Here is a 15,930-nt window from a genome sequence, read left to right as displayed (position 1 = left end):
CTAGTTAGCTTAGGATCCGTATACTCTTATTTAGATGGCGAAGACAGCAGCTCGCGACACCCAAGTTTCGAGGCGGCGACACATTTACGTCTTCCTAGCATAAATCACGTCGATTGAGGGAACAGCTCCAACTGTTCCGCTTGTCAAGGCTTCAAAGCCGGGCAGCCTCGTGCACGCAGACAACGGAGGCCCCTTCGGTGCGCGTTGCAGCAACAAAGGACGCAGCTGTGAGACGAGCAAGGCATGTGACGTACTGAACGGAACACCAGCCGGGGATTACAGTATGGAGACTTCTACGGATATCTTATACTGTAAAGGAGAACTGTTTTATTGTGCTGTGTCTTCATTGGCTATGCCCCTTGCTCGGTACTTTACTTGCCCCTGCTCTTCTCCGCGAGCAGCGGCGCATTATCAATGTACATACAATATGGATAGATAAGTATCTCATGGCGTGTGTTTATGACTCTCTGGGCCCCCTGTCGGCTGTTGGCGACAGCACCCCAGATATCCGTAGGAGCACCCCAGATAGGTATCACCTTCCCACTGCTCCAGGGAGCGTGATGCAGCAGCAAGGGGCTGACGTGAACCCCCCCGGCCACCTACCTGCATTTGCCACCGGATGGCCTTCCATACATACGAGGCACTGCAAATGCCGTCGGCCAACAACTCCAGCCCGTCGCGGGCTCAGGATTCAATGTTCATCACCAACCTGCTTATGAAGCCGAGTTCGCGGAGCTCCTGTCTGCAACCCCTCTCGCGCCCGGCTCTTGCCTCTCTCTGACCCTCCTCTCTCGTGGCTTCAACACCACGCCCAAGCCGCACCGGAGCCCTCCACTGCCTCCAGCGTCATGATCCTCACACTCCTCTTCACCGCCGCCCTCGCCTACGTCATCTGGAGCCTCGCCTGCCTCGAGAGCAACGTCCGCAAGGCCCGCGCCATCGGCGTCCCCGTCGTCCGCCTGCCCATCGACGTCCACAACATCCCCTGGACCACCCTCCAGCCGCTCTCGTCTGGGCCATCCTCGACCGCCTTCCCGTCCCGTGGTCCTCGTACCCGGACTTTGTGCGTTTCGCACGCCGAGGATGGCACTTTACTGACAGGTCCGACACGCACCTCCGCCTGGGCCCCGCTTGGGCGCTCGTCACCCCTATGGCCATCCACCTGCAATTTGCCGACCCGGACGCTATCCGCGACATGTTTGCGCGCCGCGAGGACTTTGTCCGCCCCATCAAGGACTACAAGGTCCTCGAGATCTACGGCCCCTGCATCTCCACGGCCGGATGGGACGACTGGGCTCGCCACCGCAAGCCCCTCGCCGCGCCCTTCAACGAGCGCATCATGACCTTTGTATGGGAAGAGTCTCTCAAGCAGGCGGGCGCAATGCTGCGCTCCTGGACCGGCGACTCGGCCGCGGTGGCCGGCATCCCAAGCGTGCAAAAGGACACACGGACCCTCTCGCTCAACGTGCTCGCCGCCACGGGCTTTCACAAGTCATACGACTTTCACGGCTCGGCAGACGGCCCCGTTGTCGACGACGAGGCGGGCAGCTATCGTGATGCGCTGCAAACCGTCCTCGACAACTCCATCCTTCTCATACTGGTGCCCTTCCGGTACCTCGGCGCTCCCATTATGCCCAAGAGCTGGGCCAAGGTCGGCCGGGCAGCCCGCGTCTTCAAAAAGTACATGGAGCAGATGCTCCAAGACGAAACCGCCACCCGGGACCAAGGCAAGCCCGGCTCCGGCGGCATCATGACGTCCTTTGTCTACGCCCTCGCCGAGCACGACCTCAACCCCGAGGCGCAAAATGCAAAGGTCTCCAAGAGCGGCAAGAAGGGCCTCAGTGTCGACGAAATATACAGCAACCTCTTCGTCATCAACTTTGCTGGCCACCACCGCCAACACTCTGGCCTTTTCCATGTTCCTCCTCGTTGGCCACCCGGAGGTGCAGGCCTGGATCGCCAAGGAGATTACCGCCTTGACCAAGGACCTGCCCGTCGGCGAGTGGGATTACAAGACGCGCTTCCCGGAGCTCAAGCGCTGCCGGGCTGTCCTCCTGGAAACGCTGCGGCTCCACCCCCCCATCATGGCGCTCCCCAAGTGGACGTTGAAGAAGGCACAAACGCTTACCGTGGGCGGGCAAGCGCTGGTAATCCCCCCGGGCATCAGCACCAACCCCTACCTGATCGCCATCCAGACCCACCCCAAGTACTGGAGGGATCCTGTCAGGACAAGAAAGGGCCTATAATACGCGTTAGTAACACCTCTATTGGGGGTGCCCTCATTTTGCATGGTGTAGCGGTATTTTACCAGCTTGATAGATCCGTACGCCTGGCAGCCGTCACGGTGGATCTCGAACCCGGCAGCCTCACCGGACGCAATGGCTGAGGAGAAGGTTGTCGTGCCGCTCAAAGGTACCTACTTCCCCTGGTCCGACGGCCCGCAAAACTGCCCCGGCAAGAAGTTCGCCGAGGTCGAGGCCGTCGCTGTGCTGGCCTGCTTATTCAAAACACACCGCTTGCTGGCCAAGAAGGACGCCGGGGAGAGCGACGAGTCCGCGAGGAAGAGAGCCCTGGCCTGTGCAAACAACGTTGACATGGAGATGCTGCTGAGGATGGTGGACGCTGGTCGGACAAGGCTCATTTGCAAGGAGGCTTAGATCGCATGCTTTTGCCTGCAATCTCGTCTATCATGGGATTGGGTGAGTAGGCCATTTGGCAGATGGGTTGGAATGGACTTGGATTGCAATCCATGGATTGAGCTCGTCGGCGCTCTACGTCGATGTACGCAGCTCAGCGGCTTGCTCCACGACGTTCGCTTCATCAGTCACAACAAAGATTATAGTCGAGGTAGGTTCCACGCCGGCAAGTATTAATAACCACCCACCACCTGGTCTAGAAATGGACCAACCGTAGGGCCAGCTCGCTTCAAGACCATAGCTCTCTCCTCAGCATGTCGAACCACGCATACTCGTTTGGATACTCGGCGAGGATATTCGGCAAAGATTCATGCCAATTATCCTGCCAAGCCCCCGAGGAAAACATTGCCAAGGCATACTCCCAATATTCCGGATACCATCCTGCTGTCTCCCATCAATCAACACTATAGTCCCATCATCCTTGGCGATGAAGTCTTTCCTCTGCAAGTCACCGTGAGTAAATACTGACTTGTGGTTCTGTAGATCAAGGGGGAGCACATGACGGTAATATGAGGCTTTATGGTTTAGTCCACTATTGTAAAGGTATTGCTCGATCAAGGCGTCGTTGAGCCTTGGCTCTGAATCAAAGGGCCCGCTGATTGATCGGCCAGCTCCGTCCTTGTCTGCAGTCCAGAACATGCATGGACTCTTCAAAGGGCCGTTTCCCGATGCACCCGAAGTATCCAGGTGTGGGAATGCTCCGTAAAGACTCGAAGTGAATACGCAGTTGACTCAACAATTTCGCCTGCTCTGACGCGTCTAAGCGGTTCCATTAATCATCCAGCCTATGGCCTGGTATGTATTCCATGATGATGTAGCTGATGCGGCATGCCTGCGTATCTCTCGTGGAGTAAAGGGCAAAGACCTCTGGTACGGGGACCGAGCATGCTTCGCGGACAAAGAGCATGTTTTCGCCTTCGGTCAGACTCACGTTTGCGCCGTACTTTACGAGATGATAATCGCCGGAACGAACGACTCGTCTGCCGGTATACTCTTGAAGAATGTCTCCCGAAGACTCAATGGCCGCTGGCAATCGGTCTTGGGGAGCAAAGAAAGGCAGCTGAAAGGCTTTGTCCATGATTTCGTAGTGTCCAGGCATGCGGCCGCAGACGACGCACTGCGATTTTTTTTTAGATTTGGCGTCGTGCAGAGGCGTGAGGTCCCCAAGACTCGGAGGCAAGACGGTGACGCGCTTCAGTTTCGTCAATGACGCTGGGCCGACTCGGAGGGTAAGTTGCGGCGGCGGATTCTATAGCGCCTGTGTCCTGGGTGCTGAGCCCGGGACTGGCCGGTCGTTGTACTCTAACTCTTCAGTCTTCACAGTTCTGTTCTGTTGGGGCTTGATGATGTCGGCAGCCGTCGTTGAAGGCGCTGATCAGCTCGCACCGAGCCAAGTTGTGTGCGTGAGAGGATGCCAGCAAAGCATGGACGTGCGCGTGTTGGTCCGTCAATGCTGCTCAGTGTGCTGTGACCGAGAGTGGATATATAGATAATCATATGCTGGAGGGTCCATCTCGAGCGATGAATCTCTCGTGGGGATGTAATGACAGTAATTACCAGGTTAGACTTGGGTCCATATCAATAAGCTTAATGATAGGCGGTCTTAGGCTTATTAACTTAACCTCTACCCTAATTAACACGCTACCATCTCATGTCTACATACGTGCAGAAGGAAGACCTTTTCGGCATATCCAAACAGCAACGTTGTCTGGCTTCGATGCCTGCTTGACCAGGCTCCTTATAATCGAGGTACATACAGTACATATAGTAATCACATGCAGTACATACAGAGACTGCTTCAGTGCTTGCTGTACGTCGCCTGGCCCTGGCCCTCACCAACAACCCCCCTTCCATGATCCGGTTTCTGACATGCAGAGCGCCTTGATCCATAATTGGCCTACTGAAAACGTAGCATCGACGCAGATCAAGGCGGGGTTCCGGCACGTCGCTGCCGACAAGCCGGCGAGGCCTGCACGTCGCTGCCGACAAGCCGGCGAGGCCTGCACGTCGCTGCCGACAAGCCGGCGAGGCCTGCACGTCGCTGCCGACAAGCCGGCGAGGCCTGCACGTCGCAACACGGGCGTTTCGGGTGGGCGGCGCCATTAGATTTAACCTTATGACGGAGTGATCCTGGGTCATCATCTTCTCTTCATTGTCGAGGCTCAGCGACATGTCACAATGAAAGCCAGGATACGGCCGGGAAGTGCATAATACTGCAAGCCCGGACCTACACAGCACTGCAGGCGCAGCCACGTCATAATGCTCTATATCAGCCCTACAAAAGTCGGGCAATGCAAGTCATCGTTTCCTGTCATTGGACACCCTTCAAGGTGCACTGTCGATCCTCTACCGAATATGCTCTTGCGAGTTGTGACTGGCAGCTTATTTGTCCGTCTACTAGGCCGAAGAAAGCGAGCATGAGCAGGGTCGGACCGGGGGTGACACGCGCGGAGGGAGACCTGCTGCCGTGTGAGAAAACCCCGCCGTTGTCCTGTGTCTTTCTTTTCAGACATCCATATGCCTATTCCCTGGCGCTTTGTGGAGGGCGGCAGATCGGTCCATCTAGTGTGCGAGACGGGTGGCGAAAGACAACAACGCCAGAGTGCTCTGCGCAATCGCCATTGCAATTTGTGGTCCTCGAGGCCAAGGGGGACATCGGGTACCTTCAACCCCATGGGCGAATCCTGGTCTGATGACCTAGAGGCGAATCCTACAAGAGCTCCCTTTGATGAGACCACGATGGCCATGCATAAGTGCTGACGGAGCAAATCCAATGAGAAACTCGTGACGCAGTCATCGAGATTGAGATGAGAGACCAGAGCAAACGTGGAGTCTCTCGTCATCACACGTCCGTGTTCCTCGTACGGGTACGAGATGCGGCTACGGCTATAAAAGGGAGGTCCCATCCCTCCGCCACAGATGGGTTCGTCAGGACACTCTCTCCCAAATCATCCATCCCTGCCCCGTTAACCTCCTCGTCCAGTCTGAAAATGAAGCTCTTTACCAACCTCCTGCTCCTCGGGGCCCTGGCAAGCTCTGTTCTCTCCACCGCGATCCCCGAAGTGGCAGAGGAGGCCGAAGTCGGCGACGTTGCCGACTCGGGCGTCTCGACTCCCGACGACGCCCCCGGGTCCTTTGCTGAGGCCAGGGCGGTAAGGCAAACCTTCAATCTCCCACCTGAGAGGCGTCGGACACTCACTAACCGGCTTTGACTTGGCATGTATAGAGGTGCAGGGGAATTTGCGGTCCGCACGGCTGCCACTGCACTCGGCCTGTTCGCGTCTGCCCCTGCCGAGGCATTGGCCGTGTATGCTCTTGCAGGTAAAAGACACGGGACACAAGTCGGTGATGAAGGGTGGCGCCGCGATGTCATCAATGTGCTGGTCATGACTTTACTTTCTTTATGACGAATGAGCGCGGACACAGGAACAGTTGCAAAGTAGCAACAAAAAGATGTACAGACGAAAGAAGGGGAGCGAAATATGATACGGACGGTCAGCAGCAAGAGGGTGAAGTACACCCGTAGCATTCATTACAATTCGTTACCTGGACCAGCATTGCTGTCTCGTCGTTTCCTGTGCCTTTGTCGTAATCTCTACGCCGGTCTACAGTGCGTGTGTACAAAGTGCTGTCCATTATTTTCCACCCCTTCATGTACTCAGGTGTAACGCTGAGCTGACAGCGATGGACATCGGCCAAGATGAGTGGCTACTCGTCGCGCCGGGGGCCACGCGATGTGACAAGAGTCAACGGTGTTCCGAGGGCGTTGTCGACGATGACGGGTAACCGCCTGCAGCCCTCCCATTCGTCTTCTTATTTGATAGTTGCGCACCAAGCATCGGAGGAAACGAGAAGCCACCGATTCCAGTGTCGGCCAGCCCATCGCTCCATGGGTTTGAGCCCGTGCCGTGGAGGACTTCGGGCGAATGTAGCAGTGCTGCGGAGTGGCCTGTTCGTAGTGTAGGGCAGCATTCATTGTACGTGACGCTGTATGAATGTTGTCTCTTGTCTGGGAGCGGCAATAAGGTGTGGGCGGTACTCCTAGGGCAGGACCCTATTGTGACGGTATCTACATCGAGCCTTCGTTAGCAGCAAGGCCGACAAGATCTCGAGGCGGCTCGGTGAGTTTCCCTTCTTCCCGTACTCTAACTTTCAATAGCATATAACAGCCTTTCCTCTTTCACTCTTACTAGTGGTTGAGATTTTCGGAACAGGAACCGTCTAGGTATGCTTGAGCACTGCCAGACTTTAGTAGCTTAGACAAAGCGCAGTATCATGCCTACAGAGTAAACTAAGAAGGATGTTGTCGTATTAACGACTCTACGTAATGGACCTTTATAGTCCGGACCCTCCTTTCTCCTTACCTCAAGTGCCTCTTACTAAATCCGTTTTATGCTATTTCAGGTAGGTATGAAAGCTCACAACTTTAGCCCGTATATATAACAGCTCTTGCTATATAGTATATGCCGTCGACGAGTCATCGCGCTTTACCGTGCAATCAAGGGCGGGCTCAGACTGGTGTTGCTTCCGTGGCCTTTGCCAAGGATGCGATCTTATTTATCCCATCTCCAAGTGTTGGTCATCGATTATTTCCAGACCGAGCTCAACTTGCCTGTCATATCAGGGCATACATATAGCTGGAGGCCGAGGCCGTACAGTCAAGGTCACGGGATTTGTCACGTGCGGTGGCTTAGAGGATTCTGGGGCTCAGGGAAATGGCCCCATGACCCTACGTACTCCTACAAAGGCCCGCATCTTCCGAAGCTTCTTCTTCTTCACACGCACATAACATCATCAAGACACTTCTCTTAGGGCCACAATTTTTTTTTGGCTCATCCGCTGAATCCTCGTGCCATTGCCCCCATTAGGCAAATCACTAATTATTCTGACAGGTTCCTCTGGTGGCAGAACGCAGCCCTATGTGTGGGGCCCCCACTGCCCCAGACCCGCCAAGCCGGCTTAATTTAGTGGGTTCTTATTTCAATTATAGGCTATCTGTCAGCTGCCACCAGCACCTCCGTGGCAGCACCTCCATGGCATATTAGGGTCCACTGCCAGGCCATCTGTTGGAGTGTCACTTCCCTTTTGCCTGCACAATCCAGTGGTTTCCTCACATTATCCGTACGACGGCCTTGAAACCAGCCCCGTACTGTACTGTACTGCTAGAACTGCGCAGATCGGTCACAAGAATTGCGTTATGTAATGTGCGCGCATCTCTTTTGCATGGAGCAGCAGTAAGGTTCTAACTAAGCGTCTCACCTCTATCATTAAGGTTATCAGTCGGCCAATAGCGCGCCCGAGACGGAGCCATCGCTTGAGCTAATCATTAATAGTGCTGGACCTGCCATCCTGCTACAGGCCATGGGTAGAACTGGAAAAGCCAGCGTCACCGAGACTGTGCATAGGAGAAGAGTTATGCCGCGCACCGTCCCTATCATAAGGTGCGCGCATCTCCTTTGCATGTGCTACGTCAAGGTTCCAGGCTTCCAGCACGTACTTGGTACCAACGGCAGCATGCAAAGTCCACGTCGCCACTCGTCTCCGGCGCTAATACATACAGTGCATCCCTTGTCGACACCTGCCGGGATAGGTGGTATTGATTAACCAAGATGCCAAGTACCTCACTGGACGGCAGGGGCGCTGACGTGAGATGGGCTGCGCGTGGGCGTTTCGACGGCTGTCATTGGGACGATGATTTTGTCTACAATATGCGCGAGGGTGGCGCAACAGCATTTCGGCCTTCCTTTCTTGGGGTGCGGAGCTGATGGAAGCTTTTATCATGGGGAAGGATGGAAGGAGGGAAGGAGACATGTTGCAGGCGGCTTTTATATACCTGTATCCTGACTCCCTCGCCGTCTCCCCCCCCCTCGCCGTCTCCAGCATCAGTGACAGCAGGCCGTCTTCATTCCCGTCAATATGGCGCTCGACCAGTATACCTACGTCTTTGTCATCGGCACATTCTTTGCCATGCTCGATGCCTACAACAATGGCGCAAGTGAGTGGCCCTCCCTTCCTCTGTGCGCCGTCGACTCGCTGACCGGCCAGACGACGTGGCAAACGCCTGGGCGACGAGTGTCTCGTCGAGGTCCATCTCCTACAGACAGGCCATGGTCTTCGGCACCATCTTTGAGATGCTCGGGGCCATTACTGTTGGCGCACGCACGGCTGAGACAATCAAAAACGGCATCATCCCCAACGCCGCCTTCCGCAGCGATGCTGGCGTGCAGATGCTTGCATTCACCTGCGCCCTCGCCGCTGCCTCGTCCTGGGTCATGTGGTGTACGCGGCACTCGGCCCACGTCTCCTCGACCTACTCGCTCATCTCAGCTGTCGCCGGCGTCGGTGTCGCCACTGTCGGCGCCTCGCGAGTGCAATGGGGATGGAACAACGGCAAGGGTCTGGGTGCCATCTTTGCCGGCCTGGGCATGGCCCCCGTCATCTCGGCCGGCTTCGCCGCCTCAATCTTCATGCTCGTCAAGCTGGTCGTCCACATGCGCTCCAGGCCGGTGCCATGGGCCGTCTACACCTCGCCCTTCTTCTTTCTCATCGCCGGCACCATCTGCACCCTGTCCATCGTCTACAAGGGCTCGCCCAACCTCCAGCTGAACCAGAAGCCCGGCTGGTACGTTGCTGCCGTCACCATGGGCACGGGCGGCGGCGTCGCCCTCCTGTCGGCCCTCTTCTTCGTCCCCTTTGTCCACGCAAAGGTCATCAAGAAGGACTACACGGTCAAGTGGTGGATGTTCGTCATGGGCCCGCTGCTCTTCAAGCGCCCAACTCCCGCCGACGCGGCCATGGCCAATATCCCCAACTACGCCGTGGTCCAGGATGAGCCTGACGACCAGCCTCTGCCCAACTCCATGGGTGAGGATGCGGCAAAAAGGGCCGAGCTAGGCGTCGCGCCCTCAATGGAGCCGGCTGAAGGAAAAGATATCAACGTTGCCACAGCCGAGGCTTCCCTGGCCGCATCAAAGGAGCTCGCGGCCCAGGGAGAGAGCAAGCTGCATGCAAGGCTCATGAGGAAGCGCGGCCCCTTAGGCTGGGCACTACGGACACTCCGCGACAACCCCATAGGCGCCGGGCAGATCTACGAGCTCCACAACATCAAGACGCTCGCGAAGCGCATCCCCGCCATGGTTGTCTGGGGCGCTCTCTACGGCCTCCATTACGACATCCATGCCGCACAGACAGGCACTGCTGGCACCCCGGACGGCATCCGCATGCAGCGTGTGTATGCGCATGCGGAGAAGTACCCCAACGAGGTCGAGCACACCTACTCGTTTGTCCAGATCCTCACGGCCTGCACTGCCTCATTTGCTCATGGTGCCAATGACATCGGGAACTCGGTCGGACCCTGGGCTGTCATCTACTTGTCCTGGTCTACCGGCAACGCCGCTGCCGCCAAGGCTCCTGTTCCCGTCTGGCAGCTGGCCGTCCTCTCCGCAACTATCTCGCTCGGCCTGATTACCTATGGATACAACATCATGAAAGGTGGGTGCTAATCCAGCAGCAGCGGAATTTAGTGTATGAATGTTATTGGTGCTGACTGTGGTGTAAAATGCAGTAATGGGCAACAAGATCACATATCACTCGCCCAGCAGAGGTTCGTCGCTATCCCTCGGTGATGATTGCGTCGGCTTACTTTGTTGCAGGAAGCTCCATGGAGATGGGTGCCGCCATCACCGTCCTCCTCTTTTCCCAATACTCTCTGCCCGTCTCCACGTCCATGTGCATCACCGGGGCCACGGTTGGCGTCGGCCTCTGCAACGGCACCTTCAAGGCAGTCAACTTCCAGCGTGTGAGCCTCCTCGTACTGTCTTGGATAGCCACCATCCCCGTTGCCGGCACCATCGGAGGAGTCCTCATGGGCCTGTTTCTCAATGCCCCCCATTTTGCTTCTGGAGGGGGATGAAGGAGGATAGTGGACTGGAACGGAAAGCGATATACTGTATAAGGCTGTTGGGCGACTCCGTCGCACGTCAGCGAGCCAAGGAGCGGTTTTCGCACTCTGTCCACCCGTCAGATTTCTCATCCGCGTTGCAGCAGCCCACAGTCTCTAATGACCAAGTCATAGATGTAGTCGAGTGTCACAGCAATCGGCGGAAACCTTGTGAGAAGTCAGAGGCCAGCTTCGCGGCCTTTGGCCCCTACAACAACAGACTTTATAGTTACATTCACTTAAAGTCGCGATTTCGAACATTACCTAGCTAGGTAATGCGCGGCCGAAGGCTTGTGACACCGGCATGAACCAGCCTGCAGAAGTCGTCGTCGACAAACCAACTCACCGCTGTACGCGTACGGGGGCCCTTTGGCGAGATATCATCCAACCATTCACAACCCGCGCGCAGAAGGCGCGTGCACTACAAGTCTGCTCTGGCACCGCCGCCTTTCCTTTCGGTTGGGGCCTGACAAACCCTCCAACCAAGGACATGCTTTACCTGATCCAGGCAGCGATGAAGATTGATGGAGGAACCGGTTTCCTGCGTGGCGTCTTGTGACTCATGGACGCAGAAGCACAGCAAGTTGAGGAGAGCGCTTACATTCTAGGTATTCTGGAGGCGTACTGCAATCTTGTAAATATACCGCAAGGGCCCGGTTCCCGTCGATATTTGTCGATCAGATGACCAGGAAAAGAAATGGTAGTTGGCAGTCTCTGAAATAATCCAGTCATTGATTCCATCGCATCATGGTGACACTTGTGGCTATATCTGTCGTCTTCCGTCGCTGAACAAGGCTTTGGAGACCCAAAGCTTCGAGACGACGCTCAACAACCAGCTGTTGAGGAGAAGCATATCCAATACCCCGCGAACCTCTTCGTCTAGCACAACGCCGACAAGCTTCTTGGTGTTCATCTCATCCACGGTCACTTCAAAATCCCCGGGGACACACGCTTGCTTGATTCCTACTAGAATCACTGGCTAGAAGTTTGAGATGGTAGATGGAATCTGCGCGTGTGTCAATCGAACGAGACGCACCTAAGGCTGAAATCAGGCAACCATGAGGTCTTCAGTGCTGGAAAACCACTGTCTAAGTCAAGTCCGCTCTTACTGCGGCTGGTGTACTCTAATCTTGCTTCAACCCCCCTTCACATCTGTGTCGTTCTTTTCAGCCACCTCACGCTGGACTCCTGCAATTGCTGGGCTTCATACACGGTCATTATACTGACAAGTACAACACCTCGCGCCTGTTATGCCTTCAATCGATGTCGTTAAACTTCGTTGCGGGGTTGACCAGAAATCCATCTAGCCACAACATGTTGTAGCGTCCGCATTCGTCATTTCCAATGGGAACCGGCTCTGGCTCATTGGCAAGGCGTATGGTAAAGCCTTTTGCTAGCAACAAGCCCGTAGTCCTGGCTAGTTGAATAGCTTCAATGCAATCATTCGTCAAGTCGCCGACTTCGTCTCTAAAGGTAGTCCAAAAGACATCGTGAAGTTTGTCATAGTCGTCATACCGTATCCAGCCGTTTCGAAGGTGCAGCTTTCCAGTCAGACTCTGCAGGCAGAAGAGGTTGACACCGAAGGGATGGACGTCCGCCTCGGCCCAGTCAATTACTCCAACTAGATGGCGAGTTGCCTCATCGACAATGATATTGCAATCGCCAAAATCGGTGTGAAGAAGCACCATAGGAAGTGAAAATATAGCGTCCATTGAGTCAATGCACTTCCGGATAATATGGTGCAGTCGGACGGGAAGGGCCTCGAGCAACATGCGAAGTTCTCTTTCAAATGTCTCTCTAACCTTTGCACGGTAGCCTTGATCAACTGGCTGCGGCGTTTTCCACGCAACAGCAAAGAATCTACGACGGTTAGTGTGAGAAAACTGATATGTCACTCGGTGGGATATCTCTTACCGTGCCACATCCATCATCAGTCTCTGGCGGCCAGCGGAGTTCTCTGGTGAATTGTCGGGCAAATCATGCGCCAGGATGAAGTCCAGATGGGACACACCTTTGATCCGGCTCATGACGTATACGGAAAGGGGCTCCTTGGCTTCTGATGATTCATCCCCCATTTGATCCTCAAACGAGGTGGTCGGAACCAAAGATCCGTACATCTGTCTCGCCAGAGAAACGGTCTTCAAGTCGAGCTGTAGAGACTTGAAGCGGAACTGGACGACGTACTCAAGACACGGGCCGCAATAAACCGAGTAACTGCAGCTGCCTTGGACGACGACAGGGTGGCCGTGCCGCCAACAAGCTGCTCTGCTCGCGCATCGCAGTCTGAACGAGTGACGGACGTTTTGGTAAAGAAATCGGAGATTTCATCCTCCATAGAATACTCTGAATACACCATGATTATGAGCAGACGAGATATGTACGGAAGATGGTGTATGATCTGAGGCGGATGAGCGACGAATGGTATATGTATGCCTGCAAGCCTGGGAATTTTGTCTCACTACAGGCTCCAAAAAGCCCCATATGTGGCCAATCGACGACCTGCCCGCCCGCTCACGCCCAACGAGGTGCAATGCGATCGAACCAACAACACACACTGGTCGAGACTTGGAGGAACGATCAGAGCAGCAAGGAGACTTCCACAGCAGCACTGGCAGAGAAATGAACGGATGCACACACTCGTCGAGACTTGGACGGGGGTCGAGACTACGACTGCGGCGATACTGTCTTCCTTTTGTCCTCCAGCCCGTTTCGCCACGACTGATGCCAGGAGCAGCATCTGTCGAGGTTGCCTGTTGCGGCAACGCCATGTTAAGCTGAGCGCCGGCGAGAGTAAGAAATCGGTAAGAGAACTATCGTTGCCGGGGATTGCAGTTTAGTCCCACATAGATACTGCCAATGCCCTGCGCTTCTCCGGTGGTATAATCCGGCGTTATAGAGCTAGTGTTTTCTATGCTCGACTGTCGTTGTAATTTGGAGGTCAGGTGATGCCATGGCTCATTCGCCAAGCAAGCACGATGATGCGACGTGGCCAATCAGAGCAGGAGCATCCGTGGGACTTCCTACCCCTCCTCCACCAGCGGGGCTCGCCGGCGGTCGCGCGATTGGCCGGAGCGGTTCGTCCCTCCTGCTCCATCTCTGCCGGAAAAAGAGTCTTTGTCGAGGACGAAACGGCTCAGAGACGAAACGGGTCTTCGCCTCCAAGCAGGTAGCGGCTGCAAGCCTCTCGCAAGATGCCTGTCGACTACAGCAAATGGGTACGTCTCTCCTCGTCATCTTCAAGACCGGCCGGCTGACCCTGCCAGGACGCGCTGGAGCTCAGCGACGACTCGGACGTCGAGGTGCACCCCAATGTCGACAAGCGATCCTTCATCCGGGCCAAGCAGAGCCAGATCCACCAGGAGCGGCTGCAGCGCAAGCACCACATCGAGACGCTCAAGTACGAGCGCATCGTCAACGATGGCTTGTTGAAGCGCATCTCGGCTCTACTGGCGTCGCTCAAGGCCCGTGCATCGGAAGCGACGACGCGAAACCCGGGCGAGATTGCCTTCAAGGCCGTCATGGAGTCGGCCGGCGACGCCAAGGACGACCAGCCGCCGCCGCCGCCCGAGGGAGTCCACAGCGGCGAGAAGGAGCAGCCGACGTACTCCAAGATGATGGCTGTGCTGCTGGATATGGTGAACAAGGCCCTGGATGAGAAGAAGCCCGAGGACCGGTACGTCGCTATGATACGCGAGATCCAGGAACACGAGGATAAGGTGAAGACGCTGCAGAGTGACTTGATGATGAAGCTCGGCGACCTGGAGAAGGAGGACAAGAAGAAGATTACCAGCGCCGACATCCACACGGGCTTCAACAGCTCGCACGTCAGCAAGGCGGACCCGTCGGCCGAGTCCACCAAGGTGGAACTCCTCAACCCCCAATTCTCGACGTCGAGCGCCACGCCGGCCAAGGACGAGGGCGACGAAGTCGAGGCCTCTCCAGACGCCAAGAAGTTTGCGCAGATCAAGGCCAACGACTTTGCAGGATGCCTCGATTTCCTCTCGCGGCACCCACACATCCTGACGGAGCGTGAAACAGACGGCCTCCTCGTGCTTGCGTTTAACGCTGCCCTGGAGCGCAAGGACGAGGAGTCGCGGCAATGCGTCCACCAGGCACTGCTCCTGCAATACTGCCGGGGGCTGGGCAAGGACGGCGTGGGCCTCTTCTTCAAGCGTATCACGACAAAGGGCCACCAGGCGCAAGAGTTGTTTTACAAGGACGTGCAAGAGATGACGATGAAGATTCGCAACCGGTCGCGAGAGATATTGGCGGAGAGGGCCAAGGAAACGGAGAGCGACGGGGTGGAGCAGATCCAGCTGCACGCCGTAGAGCCCGGAACGGTGATCCAAATCCAGGTGCCGCCGGCCGACAGCCAGGATGGCGAGGTACAGAAGGCGCGGGAGGTGTATGACGGCTTCAGTGCGGACATGAAGCAGGCGCTGGAGTCTGGCGAGCTGGACCAGGTAAACGAGGTGCTGGGCAAGATGAAGCTGGAGGAGGCGGAGGAGACGGTGGCGCTTTTCGGAGAGGTACGTGGCCCTGGCTACACGACGAGAGCGGTGGCGATTTGGCTAACGTGACAGCGGCGCAGGCCAACATTCTTAGCTTACAGGAGCACATTATTGATGCGACGACGGAGGAGGGCAAGAAGCAGTTGGCGGAGATGGAGGCGGCGGCGGCGGCTGAGGCGGCGGCTGAGGCGGAGGACAGCCACGCAGACGACCCGGAGTGAGGGTGGAGCTTGACCAACAGGCGGCGGTCGGGGGGCAGGATAATTAGGTAGGCGGTATATTTGAGCTGCTTCAAGATGTATTGGCCGGGACACTGCGAGGTGCCTGGCAGGGTAGGGAGCGACACAGCCGGACTGGGGTGAAGAGGCACCGGCCAACGAGGGAGGCGTCATTGCCGTGCAAACGTGTAAGCAGCCTCGGGGCTCAAGAAGCGGTAAAAATAAATCATTCCCTGCATGCACGATTGAATAGCTGGCTGGCGTTGGGCGGCTTCCGGGTTGCCGCCGGTGCAGGGCTGCATCGAAGACGAATGTAAGCCGGCAGTACGAGATGCATTGAACGGGTGGTATTGGCCACAGGGCACTTGGCATGATGCGTATGCATATTGTGGCACGAGAGCATCGACGACGAGGGATGATGGTGTCAATCAGGTTGTTCTACAGAGTATGGTATAGCATGGCCATTATTATTCGAGAAGTTGTTATTCGACGGACTCGGGAGAAAGACGCGAGGATGTCCAAAAGTCAACGGTTAGGGGCAGGCTTTTGGTGGTCAGTCAGTCGAT

General features: G+C 56.1%; 5 protein-coding genes across 5 annotated transcripts; 3 read left to right on the top strand and 2 right to left on the bottom strand.

Annotated features, from left to right (window-relative positions):
- Positions 1-848: 848 nt before the first annotated feature.
- Positions 849-2,657, top strand: HRG_05484 (cytochrome p450 domain-containing protein; the record flags this gene model as incomplete). The annotated part of the gene is made up of 4 exons (XM_044863955.1): positions 849-1,036; positions 1,102-1,918; positions 1,986-2,222; positions 2,298-2,657. 4 exons carry the CDS (start codon positions 849-851, stop codon positions 2,655-2,657), a joined length of 1,602 nt encoding a protein of 533 aa, XP_044720487.1.
- An 811-nt stretch (positions 2,658-3,468) lies between these two features.
- HRG_05483 (uncharacterized protein) lies at positions 3,469-3,795 on the bottom strand (the record flags this gene model as incomplete). Its single annotated transcript, XM_044863954.1, has 1 exon — positions 3,469-3,795. The coding sequence occupies one exon, from the start codon at positions 3,793-3,795 to the stop codon at positions 3,469-3,471; it is 327 nt and encodes a 108-aa protein (XP_044720486.1).
- A 4,817-nt stretch (positions 3,796-8,612) lies between these two features.
- HRG_05482 (phosphate transporter family domain-containing protein) lies at positions 8,613-10,608 on the top strand (the record flags this gene model as incomplete). The annotated part of the gene is made up of 4 exons (XM_044863953.1): positions 8,613-8,691; positions 8,742-10,187; positions 10,261-10,299; positions 10,349-10,608. The coding sequence occupies 4 exons, from the start codon at positions 8,613-8,615 to the stop codon at positions 10,606-10,608; spliced, it is 1,824 nt and encodes a 607-aa protein (XP_044720485.1).
- Positions 10,609-11,891: 1,283 nt separating this feature from the next.
- On the bottom strand, positions 11,892-12,662 carry HRG_05481 (phosphotransferase enzyme family domain-containing protein; the record flags this gene model as incomplete). Its single annotated transcript, XM_044863952.1, has 2 exons — positions 11,892-12,495; positions 12,550-12,662. 2 exons carry the CDS (start codon positions 12,660-12,662, stop codon positions 11,892-11,894), a joined length of 717 nt encoding a protein of 238 aa, XP_044720484.1.
- Positions 12,663-13,826: 1,164 nt separating this feature from the next.
- Positions 13,827-15,367, top strand: HRG_05480 (cdc37 hsp90 binding domain-containing protein; the record flags this gene model as incomplete). The annotated part of the gene is made up of 3 exons (XM_044863951.1): positions 13,827-13,850; positions 13,899-15,164; positions 15,227-15,367. 3 exons carry the CDS (start codon positions 13,827-13,829, stop codon positions 15,365-15,367), a joined length of 1,431 nt encoding a protein of 476 aa, XP_044720483.1.
- Between the last annotated feature and the right edge of the window lie 563 nt (positions 15,368-15,930).

This window comes from Hirsutella rhossiliensis, assembly GCF_020360975.1.
Source record: "Hirsutella rhossiliensis strain HR02 chromosome Unknown scaffold00005, whole genome shotgun sequence".
Lineage (NCBI taxonomy): Eukaryota > Fungi > Ascomycota > Sordariomycetes > Hypocreales > Ophiocordycipitaceae > Hirsutella > Hirsutella rhossiliensis.
Note: the sequence above shows the minus strand (reverse complement) of the source record. Positions and strands in the feature narration are given on the sequence as shown.